Source organism: Protomyctophum parallelum (assembly GCF_964188405.1).
Source record: "Protomyctophum parallelum genome assembly, chromosome: 8".
Taxonomy (NCBI): Eukaryota; Metazoa; Chordata; class Actinopteri; order Myctophiformes; family Myctophidae; genus Protomyctophum; species Protomyctophum parallelum.
In genome coordinates, this window is record NC_139703.1 from 13,857,734 (window position 1) to 13,876,592 (window position 18,859).

At 40.5% G+C, this 18,859-nt stretch overlaps 2 protein-coding genes across 4 annotated transcripts; both read right to left on the bottom strand.

The window, feature by feature from the left end:
- Positions 1-4,200, bottom strand: LOC310863568 (tripartite motif-containing protein 16-like). Its single transcript, XM_083772008.1, has 7 exons — positions 3,831-4,200; positions 3,630-3,725; positions 2,664-2,897; positions 2,153-2,312; positions 1,928-1,999; positions 1,203-1,806; positions 1-126 (listed from the first exon to the last, which is right to left on the bottom strand). The coding sequence occupies exons 1-6, from the start codon at positions 4,092-4,094 to the stop codon at positions 1,256-1,258; spliced, it is 1,377 nt and encodes a 458-aa protein (XP_083628134.1). The 5' UTR covers positions 4,095-4,200; the 3' UTR covers positions 1-126; positions 1,203-1,255.
- A 192-nt stretch (positions 4,201-4,392) lies between these two features.
- strip1 (striatin interacting protein 1) lies at positions 4,393-16,048 on the bottom strand. 3 transcript variants are annotated; one of them, XR_014569680.1, is made up of 21 exons: positions 15,920-16,048; positions 15,315-15,384; positions 15,128-15,202; positions 14,880-15,014; positions 13,839-13,959; positions 13,534-13,709; positions 12,740-12,867; positions 12,415-12,597; positions 12,083-12,285; positions 11,548-11,613; positions 11,389-11,452; positions 11,212-11,283; positions 10,829-10,903; positions 10,058-10,155; positions 9,319-9,445; positions 8,715-8,815; positions 8,552-8,618; positions 8,151-8,255; positions 6,739-6,943; positions 5,822-6,124; positions 4,393-5,667 (listed from the first exon to the last, which is right to left on the bottom strand). XR_014569680.1 is itself a non-coding variant. In XM_083772007.1 (21 exons), exons 1-20 carry the CDS (start codon positions 16,034-16,036, stop codon positions 5,877-5,879), a joined length of 2,436 nt encoding a protein of 811 aa, XP_083628133.1. In that variant the 5' UTR covers positions 16,037-16,048; the 3' UTR covers positions 4,393-5,667; positions 5,834-5,876. The 3 variants fall into 3 exon arrangements, 2 of the variants coding, with proteins under 2 accessions (XP_083628133.1, XP_083628132.1); XM_083772007.1 differs by having other exon boundaries at positions 5,834-6,124; XM_083772006.1 differs by having other exon boundaries at positions 4,393-6,124.
- Between the last annotated feature and the right edge of the window lie 2,811 nt (positions 16,049-18,859).

The window sequence follows — 18,859 nt, forward strand, 5'->3', positions numbered from 1 at the left end:
GAATACTATAAATATAATAATATATATTCATCAATTTCACTTGTCGATGTAGGCTACATTGTGTAAATAAAATTTTGAGCAGCTGCTCAAGATTCTTACAGTGGTTTGATTTATTTTACTTTTTACCTTGTTTGTTCTTTTTAAACAATATGTTTATGGGTTTTTTAGTTTTTTTCATACATGCGCTCGTGGTCTTTTTCCATGTTAGAGCAATTGTGAGCTATGCTTGGAGTTTATTCCTTGGTATAACCAGGGTTACCGGGTTCAATCCCAATCAATTTTGGGAGTTTTGGATCCAATGGTATCCTTACATCTAACATTCTATAAAGTATTTGTAAGATCTCACTCCGAAATGCCACAATCTCTCTGCATTCCCACATACAGTGAAAAGGTGTGCCCTTTGACTGCTCACATTTTAGTGTCTGGAATATTTTCGTTGAACTGATGTAATTTAGCTGGTGTTATATAAATGCGCATCAACCAGTTATATTGTAGCAATCTTAATCTAGTATTTGCAGTTTGTCTGTGTACTTTCACACATATGGCACCCCAGTCAGCTAAGGATATATCATCTTGTACATCTTCCTTCCAAGCCCTTAGTCTATCGTTAGAGCTTTCAGATTAATTGGAAACCAGCATGTCATATATCACAGAGATACGCCCTTTACTATAACAATGATCAGATCTAAGTTTCTCCATTCTCGAAGGGAATGGAGTAATCAATGCTTGGTTACCAGATGCTCTTATAAAGTCTCTTAGCTGTAAATACGAAAAAATGGCTATTTGAAAGATCAAACTTTGTACGAATTTGTTGAAATGTCATCAGTTTTCCGTCTTGGAACATATCTCCTATTTTAGTTAGACCTTTATTAGCCCAAAGGCGGAACCCCTGGTTTAAATAGATAATTTCCTCATATTGGGCTAAACTGTGACAATGACACACTGGTTTCCCCCATCATTTCTCTAGTATTGTGTCACACATTGACCATTTAGTACAAAAGGGTTGCTTGTTTGTTTCCTTAACTTAACTTAACGTAATCTGTGTCGTCTATTGCCCCAAATGAAATTAGAACATGCTTTCTTTATCTAGTTTTGGAAGAACATTAATGTTGATTATGTTTATTCAGCCCATTAGAGAGATTGGCATATTAGTCCATTTGAGCAGCTGCTGAAGATTCTTACAGTGGTTTGATTTATTTTACCTTGTTTAGGATCGCAGATAAAAACAACTCCTTGTGTACCAATCTCTGTCAGATCACCTAGTTGGCACGTTCTGCTGCCTTAAATCACAGAGCCGGATACAGCTCTGGTCTCCGAGCCAGAATCCTGGATACAGTGGTTCTGTGAACGTGGCTTCAACCCTGTAGAGAAATGTCATGTTTTCTGAGACTTCATAGAATGTCAGTGCTCCCTCTTTATAATTCAGATAAACTCCTACTCTGTGGTGACTGGGGGATGTTGACAGTAGGATGGCATCACCATTGTGGCTTACAGAATATACTTTGGAGCAGTCCAGACTCCAAGACTTGTTATTGCCCCCAAAGGCTGACGATTTTGTTTTTGACCTTCTGTCAATTTCTCTGTAGGCCAGTGCAATCTCTGCCTCTCCATACACCTCCACCTCGTAGTAGCAACGCTCGTGCAGGCCCTGCGCACAGAGCAACTGGCGACGGTGCGTGAATCTCTCAGCGTGGGGTTCAGATTGTTGCCGGCACTTGTCTTGGCTCACATTTACTTCTTTATCATTCTTTGAAAGAATGAGGTTCTTGTGGGCTGTGTTGGGGTCAAAGGTGACTTCACATGCAACTGGACAAGACGGATGATAACATTCAGAATGTGAAATGTGGTCGCTTGATTCTGATCATGAAGATATTAATAATTATAATGTAATAATTATAATAATAATTTCATAATAAGTAAAACTCACATGGCAGGAACTCTGCTCTCGTTTTTGGATTGGAGTTCTGTCCAGTATGCATGCTGTTAGCTGTTGACTGGCCTATGAGATAACAACAACAACTGACATCATTGCTAATCACCACTGAAAACATGCATGAAATGAATCCATTTTCAAACAGAATTTCCCTTTTAAAACAGAAATTTTCACACTCAGTTCGGAATCCTTCTATAACATTACTCTCACTGCACATACCACTTTGGGAGATTGCAATGATTTCTTTGTCACAAAACACCTCGAGTTGCCTCCCAAACTCTTGGACTGCTCTCTTTACACCCGCAAAAGGGAGGAGAGGGTCTTCAAAATCCCTGGGTAAACCATCAGGTTCACACAGGGTCAATAGAGAGTGCCATGTCTGTCAGGGGGAAAATGTATTAAAAGAGACTGATTGATTAAACCATTAAGGTTGATTCTAGAAATGCATCAGTTCTCACCCTTTTAAGATTTCTCAAAAATACAAGATGTACAAGCTCGCATCTTGTATATCTGCTGTTTTTATAGCAAACAGTAAAAAATCTAAAATGGCACAGATGCCTTTCCCGGATTTAATGGCTGAAAATTTTCGAAAACATTCAAGATCTTAATTTTCTTATCTGCAAGTTTGAAGATCAGCGACTGTATTTTGTATTTGTCATACACAGTTTAGGGCTTAAGAGGTTAAACAGATCAAGCTTCTGCATCATGTTATGTACTGTAGGAAGGGTACCTGCAGGAAGGAGACATCGTCGTCAGTTTGCGCCTGCTGATCAAGCACAATTTCCTTCCCCTTTATTTCCTCAATCTTTCTCTCCAGGCTCTGCAGGGAGCTCTGAACCTTAGCCACCGCTGCCCTCTCTTGAGCCTCAATGAGCTCCTGCACGGTGCCATAACGTCTCTGGAGGTAATCGATCAGCTTGGCAATGATGCTCTCACAGTAACCCTCTGCCTCTCTGGCACCCTCCTGTTTTATACACACACACGGTTCAGAAGTGGTGGAAACGTCATGACTCACATTGTTGTGCATTAGCCCATCTGGCACACCTTGATCGAGTCGAGACTAATAGCAACTTCAGTTACTGCACATATGCAGCCAATACATGACTATTGCGCAGCAAAATGGAAACCGTGCTAGACCATGGCATGCACCAGAGCCGGTGAGGAATAACAAATTAATAGACCAGGCATCCTCCAATAATGCGGGTACATTCAGACCCAAATGACCAGCCCTCCGGCACCGATGGTGTGTGTGATGGTGAGTCAGTGCGTGTGTGTAGTGTGTGTATACTAGTCTACATCTACAACATCAAGTACTGAAGCCGCCAAAATCCCCTATTGCCCCTCCCCCATACTAAACAGAAGTGTGCCAGTTTCGTTTCTCACCAAAAGCCATTGGATGGGATGGAAGACAGGCAGTGATATTAACTATAAACATGTTGTTTATGGCAAGCTCACATTTCATTCACCATTTGCACTCCTGTAACATTCACAAGCAATTGGCAAAAAAGAAACACCCAAACAATAAAACACCCCTACTAATGGCCGATTTATACTTCATCCGACAGATTTTCCAGTGTAATATATTAGCTTAAAAGCATAACACCAAACATTTACCACTGAACATCTGAAGATGAAAATGCTGTTAGTCCCGTTACTGTATTTACGTTTCTCTCAGGTAAAGCCTCCTTCCCCTCACCTGAATCTGCATGATATTCTTGTTCAGTTTCTTCCATTCCTTTTCATGCAACTGAAGTCTCTCCTTGGATGCCTTCTTAATGTTATTCAGGTCCACCTTTGTATTAACGCAATATGAAAATATTGTTCAAAACATTTCATGCTCGTTTTACAAGAAATCTTACATTAACTTATTTTGCATTTACTCTTTCGTTCTACTCACCTGTTTCCTCCTACGTTCTTCACTAACACACTGTGTCCTGTGTCCTTTGTGGTCAACCAAAGCACACATTGAGCACAGGACTTGCTCATCAGCACAGCAGTAAACGTTCAATGGGGCATTGTGAATCTGGCATACATGTCGTGCTGATGGCTCTGTTCCTACAGCGGCATGGGGTCTCTTTAGGCTACGGGTTGTTGTCCTCCAAGGCTCTGCCATGATCAGTGTCGAGGATGGCGGGCTGACAACAGTTCCTCTATGAGACATTTCCTGATTCCAGAGGCAAGGGGAGTGTCAGATAAGATTGTTTTCAATTCAAATGTAGGGAGGGACTAAGCAGCTGCCACTGAGAACAGCCAAAAGAAACTAATGCCATACCAGAGAACCATTACTGCCACTGTAAAGAAAATACCCTTAAGATCATAGAAATGTTTAATTGTTATGCAGATGGTTAATCATACTGTCGAGTTGACGGTGAGAAATAAAAAGAACAGGAAGTGCCCTTTTATTACAGTATTTAAGTTACAATGAAAAACAAATTCATGATAAATAACTGTTCAACCTCTCACAGTATTCATTTATTTTATTTTGCCACTTCAAGGCATTTTCTGAGATTTTATAATAAGACAAAACAACTTTAAGTTGCAAAATAGTAAAAATACAAGACAACTGTTGAACTATTCTTTAACGGAGGATTTTTGTTTTGTTTCAGCTGTGCTAAATTAATCCCTTGAGTACAAAATCTTGTTTGGCTAGTTACATTTGGGAATCACAGGATTTACAACTTTGACGCCAATGTTTAAAAAAATAAACATCGACTATCAATGCTCCTCTTTCATTTAACACAATTAAGTTATGTACACAAACAAACAAAAGTATACTTACAAAGAGCAAATTAAGATCCGTTTCTGTCAGTCAATTTAGACAGATTATTTTCCATTTAAATTGGGCCCAATATTTATAAGTGTAAATCTCACACTCCATGGTCCCATCATGGTACAGACAGACATGTGATGATTATGAAATCCTCCAAAATGTCTCAATGCAAATTATTCAGTGGAAATCCACAAACAATGACCAACAGCATCCATCAAGATGAGCCTAATCGACAGTAGAAACAGGATGTGGCACTCACATCCTCATCTAGTCTTTTTACTTAAAAATGCAGCAATGTTACTGCCCTAGCTTTTGAGTTTGCAAAAAACAAATATGTATGATAGAGGCTGGACTGAAGTTTTTTAACAGACAAAGACTAATCACTAGTCATTTTAGATTACATTACATCTCTGAGTGATGTCACTAATGCTGGAACAGTCTCAGGAAAATACCAACGTTACTTGAATGGGATGATATTTCACCAATATATCGATCACAAATCGGTGTCAGCTGATATTTGCCTGTGTCTGTAAATAAAGTTAACATTCACAGATTGCAGTAGCTGATATTCATGTTGTTGGGAAGCATAATGTTGCAGTGACTATGTTGGCATGTTGGATATCTGCAGACTACCAAGCTGAAGATTCTGAATAGTTATTTTTTTATAATGAAGATTTGTTTAACTGACAAAATGGGGACATAACCAAAATTAAATTAAAAAATATCGGTATCGGCTAAATTTAAACTTTGGTATTGGCCAAGAATTTCCATATTGGTGCATCTCTATTTTGGTTTATGCCATGATCAAACTGCAAAAAAACAGATTGATCCAAAGATGATAGGACAGTAAGTCCAGCCCAAACCTGGGTGCGTTTGGGCATGAAAGCCCTCCGTCACACTTTCTTGTGTATCGATCAGTGGTTCTCAAAGTGGGATCCCAGGATCCTCAGGGTTCCTGGAGGGGCTATAACAAGCAGTGTACAAATGTAAACAAATGGACCCATTTGTACACTCTCTGGGTTATGGTGGTCCTTGAAATTAACATTTTAGAACTACCGGTACAGTATATTGTAGATGTTTCCACCCACTTGGTAAATATCACACGGGTCATGGTTCACCTTAAGTCTTACTTTGCATTGAATTGCATTTGTGGATTGGGGAAGTTCCTGCTGCTCACTGCAGCAGTTCCTCCCAGGAAATAGGCTTGGAGAAAACTTCACGCTCCAGCCAAAGGTCATAGTTCATTTGGAAGTCCTCTGGCAGGTCGACTCGTTGCCCCAGAACACTCTGCAGACAATTGTCAACGGGCAGGAAGTCAGGATTGGTCTGGTTCTGGTCATAGCGGCGACTATTGAAACGTTCTATGTTGGCGCGCAGGGCACACTCCTCTGCCTGGAAGTCCCATGGCCGTGCATCCAGATCTGCAAACAGTTTATTGATGTCAGAAACGCAGCACAGATACCGTTTCCAATGCCATTTGCTTTTATTGATAGGTATACAGTAGATTGACAGGAGATGGGCGAGAGATGGGGAGTGACACGCAGCAAAGGTCGTCAGGATCGGGAGTCGAACCCGCGACACGCTGTCAGGCTGGATTACCAGGTGCCCGGACGTCTACGTTAGCCGTCTGGGCCAACAATGCCATTTTCAAATCAAAGAAAATCCTCTTTTTGTTTGTATAAAACAAGGCTTACATGATTAAAACCAGGCAATACTCAGAAGATATTTATTATCATTTAATGACATCGCTTTAACCCATTCTGAACGGGCACCCATTTTGGTGTCAGCATCATGTTATGCTTTAGCTATTGAAAAATAGCAGATCTACAAGCTCATATCGCACCACCGAGTGGCGAGATACAAGCTTGTAGGTCTGCTATTTTTTTTTAATCGAAGAGCGACTGACATTTTTTAGAATCTGATCTCAGGTCAGAATGGGTCAATCAGACCAGTGTGTGTCCAGTGGAAACCTCGTATGAATCTGATCTCAGGTCAGAATGGGTTAATATCATGATATTACCCAGTATTAACTTACCATTCCCATAGGCCCAGTCATCATTGAGGCGATGGCGGACCTTCTGGTAGATAGCAGACATAGTCTTCATGTTGCTCTTCCTCCACTGACGCCCCAGGTATTTGGTTTGGACTTTGAGCAGCTTCAGCACATAGAGCTGCATCATGGCCTGCTTGACCTTCAGCGCCCTCTTCAGGATGGGAGCAGACTTGAACACAACCAGCATCTGCAGTAGAAAAGAAAACATGGAGACGTAGGACAAGTTGCAAAGCTGTGCTTTAACCATATGAAACCTGACTTTGGCTATATTCAGCAAAGACATTTTATTTAGAGGGGAAGGACACCTGTCATGAAATACAAAGGGTTTAAGTGGTTAAAAGTGATGCAAGTGATATTTTTGGCTAAAATAAGTGTTAATTGGTTCCATTGGTAATGATTGCTATACTGTGTTTGTTCATGTTCAGTAACAGGAGTCTCTACAACTTTTTAGTAAAATAAATGTTCAGGTCAGGATACCAATTAATTTCATCCATCACGAAAGCCATGCTGGGCTCTCATGAGTGGAATATACAGCGCTTTAACTTCAGCAGTAAACATTTAGTTTTAACCAAAACATATAACTTACACCACTTTAAACCCTTAGTGAACTAGTACTGACTTGATTGTGGTTCAATGTGTACTAACCATAGACTGTAAAACAATATGGACAAAGCGTTCGCCGGGTCTGATATGGACGCAGATGAAGCCAGTCAGTCCTTGAATTGTAAATCGCCATCTTTCTAGATCCGTTTGGGCCCAGCTGGCCATTGGCTGGCCCAGACAACGAGGCAGGACTTCCCCCCCTTCTTCTTTGTTGGTTTTTATTTTGACTCGAACGGGGGGTGGCTCCCGATCATAGACTGTAACGGTAGCCACGCCCCTCAGAACATACGCGACTTTATTGTAATTCTTTTAATAAATGGGACCATAATTTTCCAAAAAGAATATTATGACATGTGAAATGAGACTTTAAACTAGTGACTGGAAGCAGAAAGTATTCATGACCATGTTTATTATGGTAATACAGTCTAGGTGAAGTTGGGCCCAAATACATGGACCTCTATGGGGCTATGGGTTTTTTTGGGCCCAATGACAGCGCCACAACAGGCCATTATATGAACTTTCAGGATGTCCCGATTTCCTTAGTGGCTTCACAAATTATCTGTCTGACAGCCCCCCTGGTACTAACTTGGTCCGCTCTTTTTTTGGCACTACATCAAAACGCTTTGCCGAACACAGCCAATCTACAAGCTCACGCGCTTGTGAGTGTTGCGAGCTTGTAGATCGGCTATTTTCTAATGTGAATGTTCTCTCCAGAATAGGGATGCTAGGGTTGTTTAAGTGGTTAAACAATGATTTTCTTCACGGAGGATGATGTGAAATGCTTCTCTCACCATAGTTCTGGAGTGTTTCCACTTGGTGAGCTTGTTCAGGATCCTCAGCAGGTTAATACACGAGAACAGGTTCCTCCAGCAGAACTGGTTGTTATCGCCCGCTTCCTGTACAAAACAAACATCATGCTCATCTCTATGGGGTGCAGCAGTTAATCAAAGTAAGCGATTTAATTGATTATTTAAATAAATGCATCAATCCCTATTTTGGGCAAGTTAAGTTTATTTATTTTTTATATAAAAATATAATATAATATATATATATATATATATATATATATATATACACACTGATAAAATCTGATAGTTACAGCCCTAATCTGACATAGACATCGAATCTGACTTCAATCAACACACAATGACATCAATGTTTTCAGAGCTGCGTGTCCAAAAGGGAAACTCACCAGACTCTCTGCAGTGAGCTCAGGGAGCTCGTGCACTACGCAGTAAGGGAAGTCAAGCACCGAAATGCTAAAAGTGAGACAATATGCAAAGTGTGAAAAGAAGGCAATCATAAGAACAGTATATGAGCATTCTCAATCAGAAAACCTTTATAAAGTACAGTACCTATTCTTGGCTGTGATGTAAGACATGATATTCTGATTGAAGAACTTCAGAATGAGGGGGATGCAGTTTGCAAACACCAGGTGTTGGGCCATGTACTCAAACTATGAAAAACATACAGAGGACAGATTAAGTAGAAGAACAACTACTAATTGTATAGCACTTTGCCAAAGGAATTGAGTGAGTATTCCACTCAAACGTAAGTCATAGAAAATAAAAGCAACAAAAATAAAAATCACAAAGCAAACCATGATTCAAAACAATACAAAATTTGCATCAAAACGCAATACTCCACTGTTGAACTTGTGAATAATTAGTAAAGTTGTGACATTAACTATGTTGATCGTATAACATTTTGATTACATGTCTGAGTAAACAATTTGTATGTTCTATTCATTGCCCCTGGTGGCCCCTAGTGGCAGAACGGCTGTAGGTTTTAATGCTAGTATAATTGCATTGATTACTATGTTGTTGTTGATTGGCAATTTGGCATTAATACAGAGAGTATTGATGGACTGAGAAGCATGTATTGCTAATTGCTCATTACTCCAATAGACAAAATGTGGAGATGGAGTATTTAGTTCAGCAGTGTGTGTTGTGCGTGTACCTGGTAGATGTGGTTGAGTTTGAAGTGCTTGAGAAGCAGCAGTAGGATGGCAGAGATGGCCTTTACAATGATCTCTTTGTGGCGATTGACATCAACACCAAGTTTCATGCTCTGCAACACTGTGGTTCTGCAGTCACAAATAAATGATCAATGAGTTCTACTGTTTCACTGGGATTTGTCCCATTATCAACAGACACATTATCAACCATTTCAGGACATAAGAATGCTGGTTTAAGACTGAGAGGAATAGTTTGTCTAAGTTCTGACAATCAGAATATTAGTTTTTTTGTTTTGTTCCTGTAGCAGCTCAGGAGACAGATACACCATATGGGAATCTAACAGTTCCTGTTTCGATCCCTGGCTCCCCTCTGTCAATGTGTGCTTGAGCAATACTTAAAACCCTACATGGAACTGGCTCCTGATGAGCAGGTTGGTTGGTTGGTTCCTTGCATGGTTTTCTCTGCCGTCGGTGTGAATAGGTGAATTGTGAATATCATACACAATGTAAAGCATTTCATATGAAGGCGCTATATAAATAAATGCACAATGTATTTACTTTGTAACAAATGTGTACTGTATAAGCTTGGACTGGTCTCTACCAGCCTAGATAGTGACTAGTGTGATTACTTCTCTAGTGAGGTCATGTTATAAACTTGTATATTAGAAATATCGACTCCATTTAACCAGAACATCCTGATTGCTCCTGAACTGTTAGACAGTTATACTGCTCAGCACTCACGGCATCTCTTCGGGAAGCACATCTGCCAGGATGTTGATGGAGTCAGTCTTGGCCTTGGAGGTCGGAGCTGCAGCAAGGAGGATTTTCAACAAGGCAATCTGAGAGGCAGAAAGGGCAGACAATATGATCAGTTTACATTTGTTTAGATGCATGTATTACATATGTCCGGCTGCTCCACTAGCCACTCTACCCTGAGCCACTGCCTCCCCATAATGTTAAACACATGACTCAGAGTAGAGACTGGTGTGTGCACATCATGTAACAACAATCTGTACATTATTAGGATGATAAATGGAAGCTAATCAGGACACTAACTATACTGTATAATAGTATGTAATGCAATCAGGACACTACGCATACTATATACTGTGGTATGATAGATGACGTAATGCAATCAGGACACTAACCATACTATATACTGAGGTATGATAGATGACGTAATGCAATCAGGACACTAACCATACTATATACTGAGGTATGATAGATGACGTAATGCAATCAGGACACTACGCATACTATATACTGTGGTATGATAGATGACGTAATGCAATCAGGACACTAACCATACTATATACTGAGGTATGATAGATGACGTAATGCAATCAGGACACTAACCATACTATATACTGAGGTATGATAGATGACGTAATGCAATCAGGACACTAACCATACTATATACTGAGGTATGATAGATGACGTAATGCAATCAGGACACTAACCATACTATATACTGAGGTATGATAGATGACGTAATGCAATCAGGACACTAACCATATACTGAGGCAAACTGGGAAGAATACCCTGATAAAGGAGCTCAGTGGCACACATCTCCACATCCTCTTCACCCTGTCATACAAAACAAAACATTTATTAGAAACGTACACGCAAATTTGTGTTTACATATTCAGATATTTGTTGAGCTATGAAGGATTTAAGTTATAACAAATTATTGAATTACTACTACGAAGGGCTTTTGCTTCACGTTGTTTCAACAACACACAAAACCATGTCTTGAATGCCATGGCCTCCTACAGTACGTGCATAATTATTACATTTCAAGGAGACTCTGCTGGAACTGTTGCCACCTCGACACGACTCTGGATAAGATGGGCGGCTGGGTATTACATTGTAGGACTATTATTTTTACCACTTACCCCAGACAGTGGAGTTTTTTGGTACTCGTCTTCCTTTGAGATCTGAATTTCTGCTATAGACACATATTTGTGCTGGGAAAAAAAGGAAAAAAAAAAGAATTCATAACCAAATAACAGAACATTTCGGGAAGCATATAATCCATTTTAAGAATGAGAGCATTCATGCTGCAACAATACCTGCTTCAACGTCTTGATGCTCTCATGAATTGGTCGGGGCAATCCAACTACTGTATCTGTATCACTGATAAATAACCATGTTTTAAAATCTTATTTCAGCTGAATAACACAATAAAAAGTTATCTTTCTTTTTTTGCCCAACTTCAATGAATTACTTACTTTCCGAGAGTGTATCCAATGAATTTACTTCTACTTGATTCCAAGAAATTTTCAATGTCCTTTTCCCTGTTGGAGCAGAGACGTTGTTAAAAGAATGAAGATCTACTATGAAAGATATCCATATTCATATGGTCTTGGATACAAGATTATTGTAGAATTGTAAACACAAGCACCATGTCCATTTCATAAAGAATGGAGACATGGACAGTTTATGTTACAAAGTTTAATGTTATTGTGGTGGGTGTGAAATGAACATTGGGGGTCTTATTTTTCTGTATTATAGCTGTAGGAAAGAATTTAGGAATACATTTGCAGTGGATTTTCCTACCGAGAGTTTTTGGTCCAACTCTTTCAGACCCTCAGTCAGTGTATTTCTGTTTGCTTCCAGTGACCATAAGGTCACCTGTTGAAGGCCAACCATGGCCGAAATGTTGTGTCTGATACCAATGCCAGTGTTTTTAAAATAAGTTAAGCACTGTGGAGCAGAGCTGTGTGAGGACTTCTCTCTTTTAAATTGCTTCCAGGACCATCTCACCTGACTTTAGGAGCCCAGGGCAGCCCCTTGGGGAAGGACACCCTCTCTGATGGAGGGTGTGGGATGGGTGGAGGCATGACCTCATCCCTCTCCAGGGGGAACGGTTCTGCCTCTATGGAGTTGTCATTGTCGTCGTTGTCATCCTCGTCCTCGCGGGGGTCCTTCTCGTTGAACGCGTCCAAGTTGTCTTGTTTTATCAGGGACTGTATTCCAGAGGACAACAAGGTGGTGATGACCACTGAAAACAGGCCAAATCGGTATATATATATAATCAAAACGGTACTTGCCGTTCTCTTACAGTTCTTTTTCTGAGATGCAGGAGTGGCACTTACTTTATGCTCACGGCGTGCCCGTTTCTGCTGCTGTTCTATGAGGTCTGAAGCAGACGCAGGCGGAGACGCGGCTCTCATGCTCCTCACCACCCTGATGCTGTCCTCTGGCAGCGGAGGCAAACCCAGCTCCTGGCGCTTACGCACCTTTATGCCCTGGAGCTGCTCGAATCCTCCGAGCGTGAACTGCAAGAGCAATGAGAAGATTCGACTACATGAGGGTGTCTCAGTCTCTACAACACCAACCAAATCATTAACTAAACGTGAGCAAAATAGTAGCATAAACTATAGATGAATGTAACAGATACTTGTCAATGGCATCTCTCACCAGTATACTTTTCCAAAGCAACAATAAGACCTTCTTCATTGGGAAGTGTGGGGCGTGACCACTGCAGAACTTGGTGACCATCCCAAAAAGCATGACAGAAATGGGCTCGTTGTTGTACAGCGGAGACCCTAGATGAGTGTGGTCAAATTGGAATCAGAGTGGACAACATTACACATGCAGTACGTACTACATACATAATATACATATTGTCACACATGTGCATCCACAGCATTCAGTATCAATACTGCACTGCTCACTATTACAGCAGACAATTATCTGATATGCGCAATCTGTTTTATTTGATTTAAATTACTTGTTACATATACGGTAGCTATAGCGAATGTATAGTATACAAACTTATACGAAGAGAGGTTGCATCTTATTCGTTTTTATCCACGATGTTTCTCTCTATATATACACACGTGTGTATATATATATATATATATATATATATATATATATATATACACACACACACACACACACACACACACACACACTTATTTGTGTGTGTGTGTGTGTGTGTGTGGGGGGGGGGGGCTTTGTCTTGATAGTGTAAAGTAGTCTGACAGGAAATGGGGAGAGAGATGGGGAGTGACATGCAGCAAAGGTGGTCGGGATCGGGACTCGCACCCACGACACTCTCAGGCTACACCTGCCGTCTGAGGGCCTTTTTATCCACAATGTTGAGGAAAGTCCAAGTACAAGAATGTCACTGCTTCCAATGTTGCAACATCTGTACTGTAAATATGTGACAATCTTCTTGAAAATAAATTATTATATAGAACACACACCGAGTTCAGCTTTGAAGGTTTCTCTGGTGGCCCTCCACTCAGGTCTATCTGCTGGGTCATCCTGCTGAATAGTTTCCACCATCAGGTACATGATGTTGAGAAGAACCCTGAGGTCTGTGCTGTCTGCCAGGGAGATGGCTGGCTTCCTGACTGCACTGCTGCAGGCAGCGCTGTTACTGAAAAACAAAGTGGTGATGCAGACCACTGTCTTTCATGCTTTTTAGGACTACTACAACAACAATTACTGTATACGGGAATGATTTAAATTTTCCGCGTAAATGCACAAGAACCGACAGACCACATACTCAATCTCCATGTTGAGCAGCTCTACCAGAGCGGTGAACGTCCCCACGTCCAGCAGTAGGAAAACATTGTACCTCATCCAGTGCTGCACCTCAGCCTCAGAGGTGCACTCAGCAAACGTTCCTGGATGGAAACAGTCACAGTATGGTAATATGAGTGAGAAGTGAGTGAGAAGAACATAGCCCAAAATGTCAAAATCTGCTAGCTCACAGCCATTTTGGGCATGATGCAACACAGCCAGGTAGGGTTGGGATAGGATTCTGGTTCCTTAACAATTCCCTCTCAACTGGTTCAGTCCACCCGACGTGCCCACACGTCATAAGCAATCCACAATCCACTTCCCTGTTTACCAGTGTAGAAAGAATGCCTCGTATCTCCTAATCTAGGGCACTCTCCGTGGTTTTGATCTGATGGATATACTAAGCTCTTCATTTCTGACTTCTCATCTGCCTCTCGTTCAATAATATGAACGCGTGGGATCATCAGTGATTATTATCGGATTCTTAGCGAGGTAAGCAAGCAAAAAATATCTGTTTTTTTCCGGAACAGAAGGGGGGGGGGGGGGGGGGGCTTTACAGAGTAAAAGTGGCCATGTCTGGCACCTCTGATTGTGTTAATGGTCCGATTATTTAACGGTTCCCTTTAACGATTCCTAGGGGGTTCCAAATGGATGGACCCCAACTGTACACGCTGAGTGTGTACAAATGGACAACATCTGAGAACCGCTGTTATTTTAACTGTATAGCAGTCGTGAAGTCCACATACCAGCTCCGACAGAAATGGTTTCCTCAATGTTGGATCCGGTTCCCAAAACTAGTCACAGGTACTATTGAACGATAGATCAAGGGCCGATTCATACTGCCGAATAAAAGTCGGTTCGGCTATGTAGAGCCTACAATTTGACGTAATTTGAGGTTCGGGGGGGCGGGTACCGTCCTAAAGTCGGCTCTTCGGTGCTACTGAAAATTTCTGACGAGCTGAAATCATGTCGGCACTACAGCGCCGAAACAGCGGTAAAATAGGAGTATCAATCGGAGCTTTACCCTGAGCCATGTAGAGGATGGCCCTGGCAACCTTCAGCCTCCTCTCCCTGGCAATCACCTCCAGACCATCCAACAGCCGCATGGCATGAGCTCTGTGCTGCGCTGCATCCAGCTCTGTCCATTTCTTATCAGACACTGTGAGAGTGTGAGATAGTACGGTCGGTGAGTCTTACATGCTTGTGCAGAATTATAATATAATAAATAGTAGTTGGAATAGACTGTGTGTATGTCTGTTTTTAGTTGCATACCATGAGTTCTGAATTCCTCCTCAAAACACTTCCTATTCAGAGAAAACTCTGGTCCTTCCGTATAACTGTATAGCTCTAGAAGAGAAAATGGAGAAAAGACATTCAATTGTAAATGAACTGACAGCATCCTTGTTCATAAAGCAAGAATACTAAAGGAGGGACTACATAAAACAGGAGATGCACCCACCTGACAGTTCTGCTGTCCACTTGTCTGTATCTGAATATGCAAACTCAAGGTCGGGACATTCAGAAAACCCCTGTGGAAAAAGACATGTTTACATGTCGTTAAAAACATAACATTTTAAAGGCTTTTAAGTCATGCCTTAAAACAGCTGCACTCTTTGGCTTAGTTATATATATATATATATATTAGTGTATGAAGACATGTATTTTTAGTAGATGATTGAAGTTTAACATAAACTGCGTCTTCAACAGGCATTCACTGAGAATGTATTACAAGTGACGTCAGGGCGAGCCTGCCTAGCTGGATAGCTAGCCTTAACTTGCTAATATTAGCTGCGCCAGCGGATAGCTAACAGCAGGGGTTAATTTTTAACGTAGTACTATTGTTAATGTTTACGATCACCGACAGCAATACTTGATATTGGTAGCTCATGTTAGCGAGCCATCATGCAAGAGTTTACGTTAACAAATCTGAGCCAAGTTAGCACTTGCTGTACACTTGTGTTTTGTACACTTGTATTTCAACACTTCACAGTCCCAAAAAACTGCGAGTAGGTAGGCCTTTGATATATTGGTTGGACGTAACAATCCATGATCATATAAACTTACCTCTGAATCTTTTCTTTGATTGCGCACAAATTCGCCTCTGCTTTTGTTAGGTAGCATACCGGTAGTTCTCTGTTTATTATTGACAGCTAATCCACCACCGTTTCCACCGACATCCATCTTTTTTTTCCTTTACGCTTTAGTGCAATAGCCTCTCGCGAGACGTGGCGAAGTTTGAATTGGATTACTTGAGAATGATTTCTTCTCGAAATGGCTATTTTAATTTACTTTTCTTTAACCTTTTACAGAGTATGGTTAGAGGCTACCAGAGAGAAGCACTCATTAAAATATTTTAATTGCTAAACTTGATGTGAGAACTGAATGACCACTAAATTGTTATCTAGATTAAAACAAGAATTGGTGACATCAATTAATTACCAGCTGCTGCATTATATTCCAACCATGGCTCCAGTAGGCTACTGCTGCTGTGTGGTGTTGAAGAAGAATTCCTCCTCCATCAAAGAACAGATTCATTCGTCCAAAGCAAACTTTTTAGTTTTGCTAGTGTGCAGTAAAGTTGTTTGTCTGACTATTTTAAGTCTACTTTTGTGTTTGTGTCTAAAACTCTCACACACTATTTAACAATAGGCTTAGGCTCCACTGTTCTGTGTGCATGCCGCGATACGCACATGCACACGTGCACGTGACATCATTAAAACGCTGTACCAATAAAAAACACCATGACACCACTGACTAGCGTCACGAAGATGCCAAAAGCCGCTCATGGCAGGTGTCTCTTCCTGGTTTTTAGACAGCTGGTGGATGTAAATGAAGCTCCACCAGAATGCCACGGGGGCAAGCGTTTCCGGGAATCTGGCCGACGCAGGGCAGGGCCGGTTCCCAATAGGTCGTGCTATAAGCGAGATCTGTAGAGTGTGCCCCCCCCCCCCCCGCACATGCACGGGCAGGGACTTAAGTGGGCAGGGACTTAAGTGGCGCCCCTAAGAGGTGGCGCTCGAAGCGGCTGCTTCGTTGGCCTGTACTAAGAACCGGGCCTGCCGCCGCGTGGGTGGAGCTTCATTTCCATCCAAACCAGGATTTCCGCGCCTTGAAACCCATGTGTGCTTACACCCATGAGAACATTGACCAGCTGTGCTTACACAGCAGCTGGTAAAAATAGACCTAACCATGTAGGCCTACTATTTTTTTATTCATTTAATTTTTGACAACCACCGGAGCTGAAATAACGTTGAGAGGTGGTGGAGGTGAGCCTCAGCAGTTGAGGTGAGTCAGTTGGTCTACTCAGAGGTAGATGAATCCCAATAAATGTGACATGGGCCAGTTTCAAATTAAATACAATTTTGTTTATTAAAAGGATCTGCGCACATTAATTGGAAAAGCTTATGCAAAAAAAGACACACACATGAAAACAGACGCTTCATTTGTAAGTGTTGTAAGTCGTGTTCAATGAAATACAATTGATATTGATCGTGTTCACACGGTTATATATTATTGTACATAAACATGTTTTCTGTTTCTGTTGTAATAACTTCATAATGAAAAGTAAAGTAATTCAATTTAAAAACTGAAACAAATTGGGTGCACCTGTCACAGTGGTATATACTGTATATTCAACTCAAATAGACAAACTGTCTCCTTCAACATTCAGAAGTCATTAAAATAAACACACCTAGAATAAACTATTTGTTGTTCTTTTAAAAAAAAGTAATGAAATTCAAGCCATTTTGCCAGTCCATGTAGGCTACAGTATATTTTTGAAATAAATAAATAATGTGATTACATATCTCAGAAAATACAGATGCAGATACAAAAATAAGTAGTACTACATTGGGCAATTCTCTAAGCTCTCTCTCTCTCTCTAGTTTCTAGTACTACATTGAGCATCTCTCTCTCTCTCTCTCTCTCATAATGTGTCACCTACCTGAAAATGTATTTTCTGTTTATTAAAGAGCTGGAGAGACATGAAGACCCCTGTTACTGAACAAACATTCTATAGCAATGATTACTATCAGGATATAGTGATTTAACAACATTTTGACCTTTTCTCAGTTTATCCACGACAGCAACGATGATATATTAAAACAAGGAATTTAAGAAATTGACCCCTACCCCACTTAGACGCCCCTCCAATTTCTAAACTAGTGCAGAAATTGAATATAGAGTAGGTACAAAAAGTATAGCCAATACAGTATGTGCCAAGATGCATGCAATTTCTGAGAAACCCATGCACAATCACTATAAAATGTGCCAAAATACAAGTCAGCCAATGTGGACACTAACTTAGTACAAAAGAAAAGTCTAACATTTGTGTCTAAAAGTAGTACCATGAATGTTTTTTATAATAAGGTGAGAAACTGAGAATGGATGGTTATGAATACACAAAACAGAAAACAGAATAGAAAACTACAGTAGCTAGCCATGCACAATGGCATCAAATGTTTTGATGGAAAATAACACATTTCTCATCTTGAGTCTATTTCTATTTGGTTTAAAACTTAATAAAGAAGATTTGATTTGCATGATTAATCTGATGTTGAAGATAATCTCAAGCGTTCTGCATCTACCAGAACTGGGCAATCTGTAATTGCCTAGACATATAGTTTACCATTCAACTCCAATTACTGACACCAGACATTGCCTGTCATTCAAGTACACAAAAAAGATTGCAGCCACGAACAACTTGCTCTGGGCAGAAAATCACATTATAGACTAGTACAAATTATTATAATATGAAAGTTGTACTGTACTACAAATGTCGACCTGACCCCAGGGTGTGACCGGTTCAAACTAAAGACCTGGATATTAGTTCCGCAAATTAGATTTAGGGAAAAAATAATATTGTCATAGTTAAAATAAAAAATGAATAAAAAAAGAAAAGAACAAACAAACCAAAAACCCAATAACATCAGGATCATATTGTGAATTGAACAAAATTTAGTTTTACCTATAGTCTCTCTTTGCTGGAATGTAATTAAAATAATG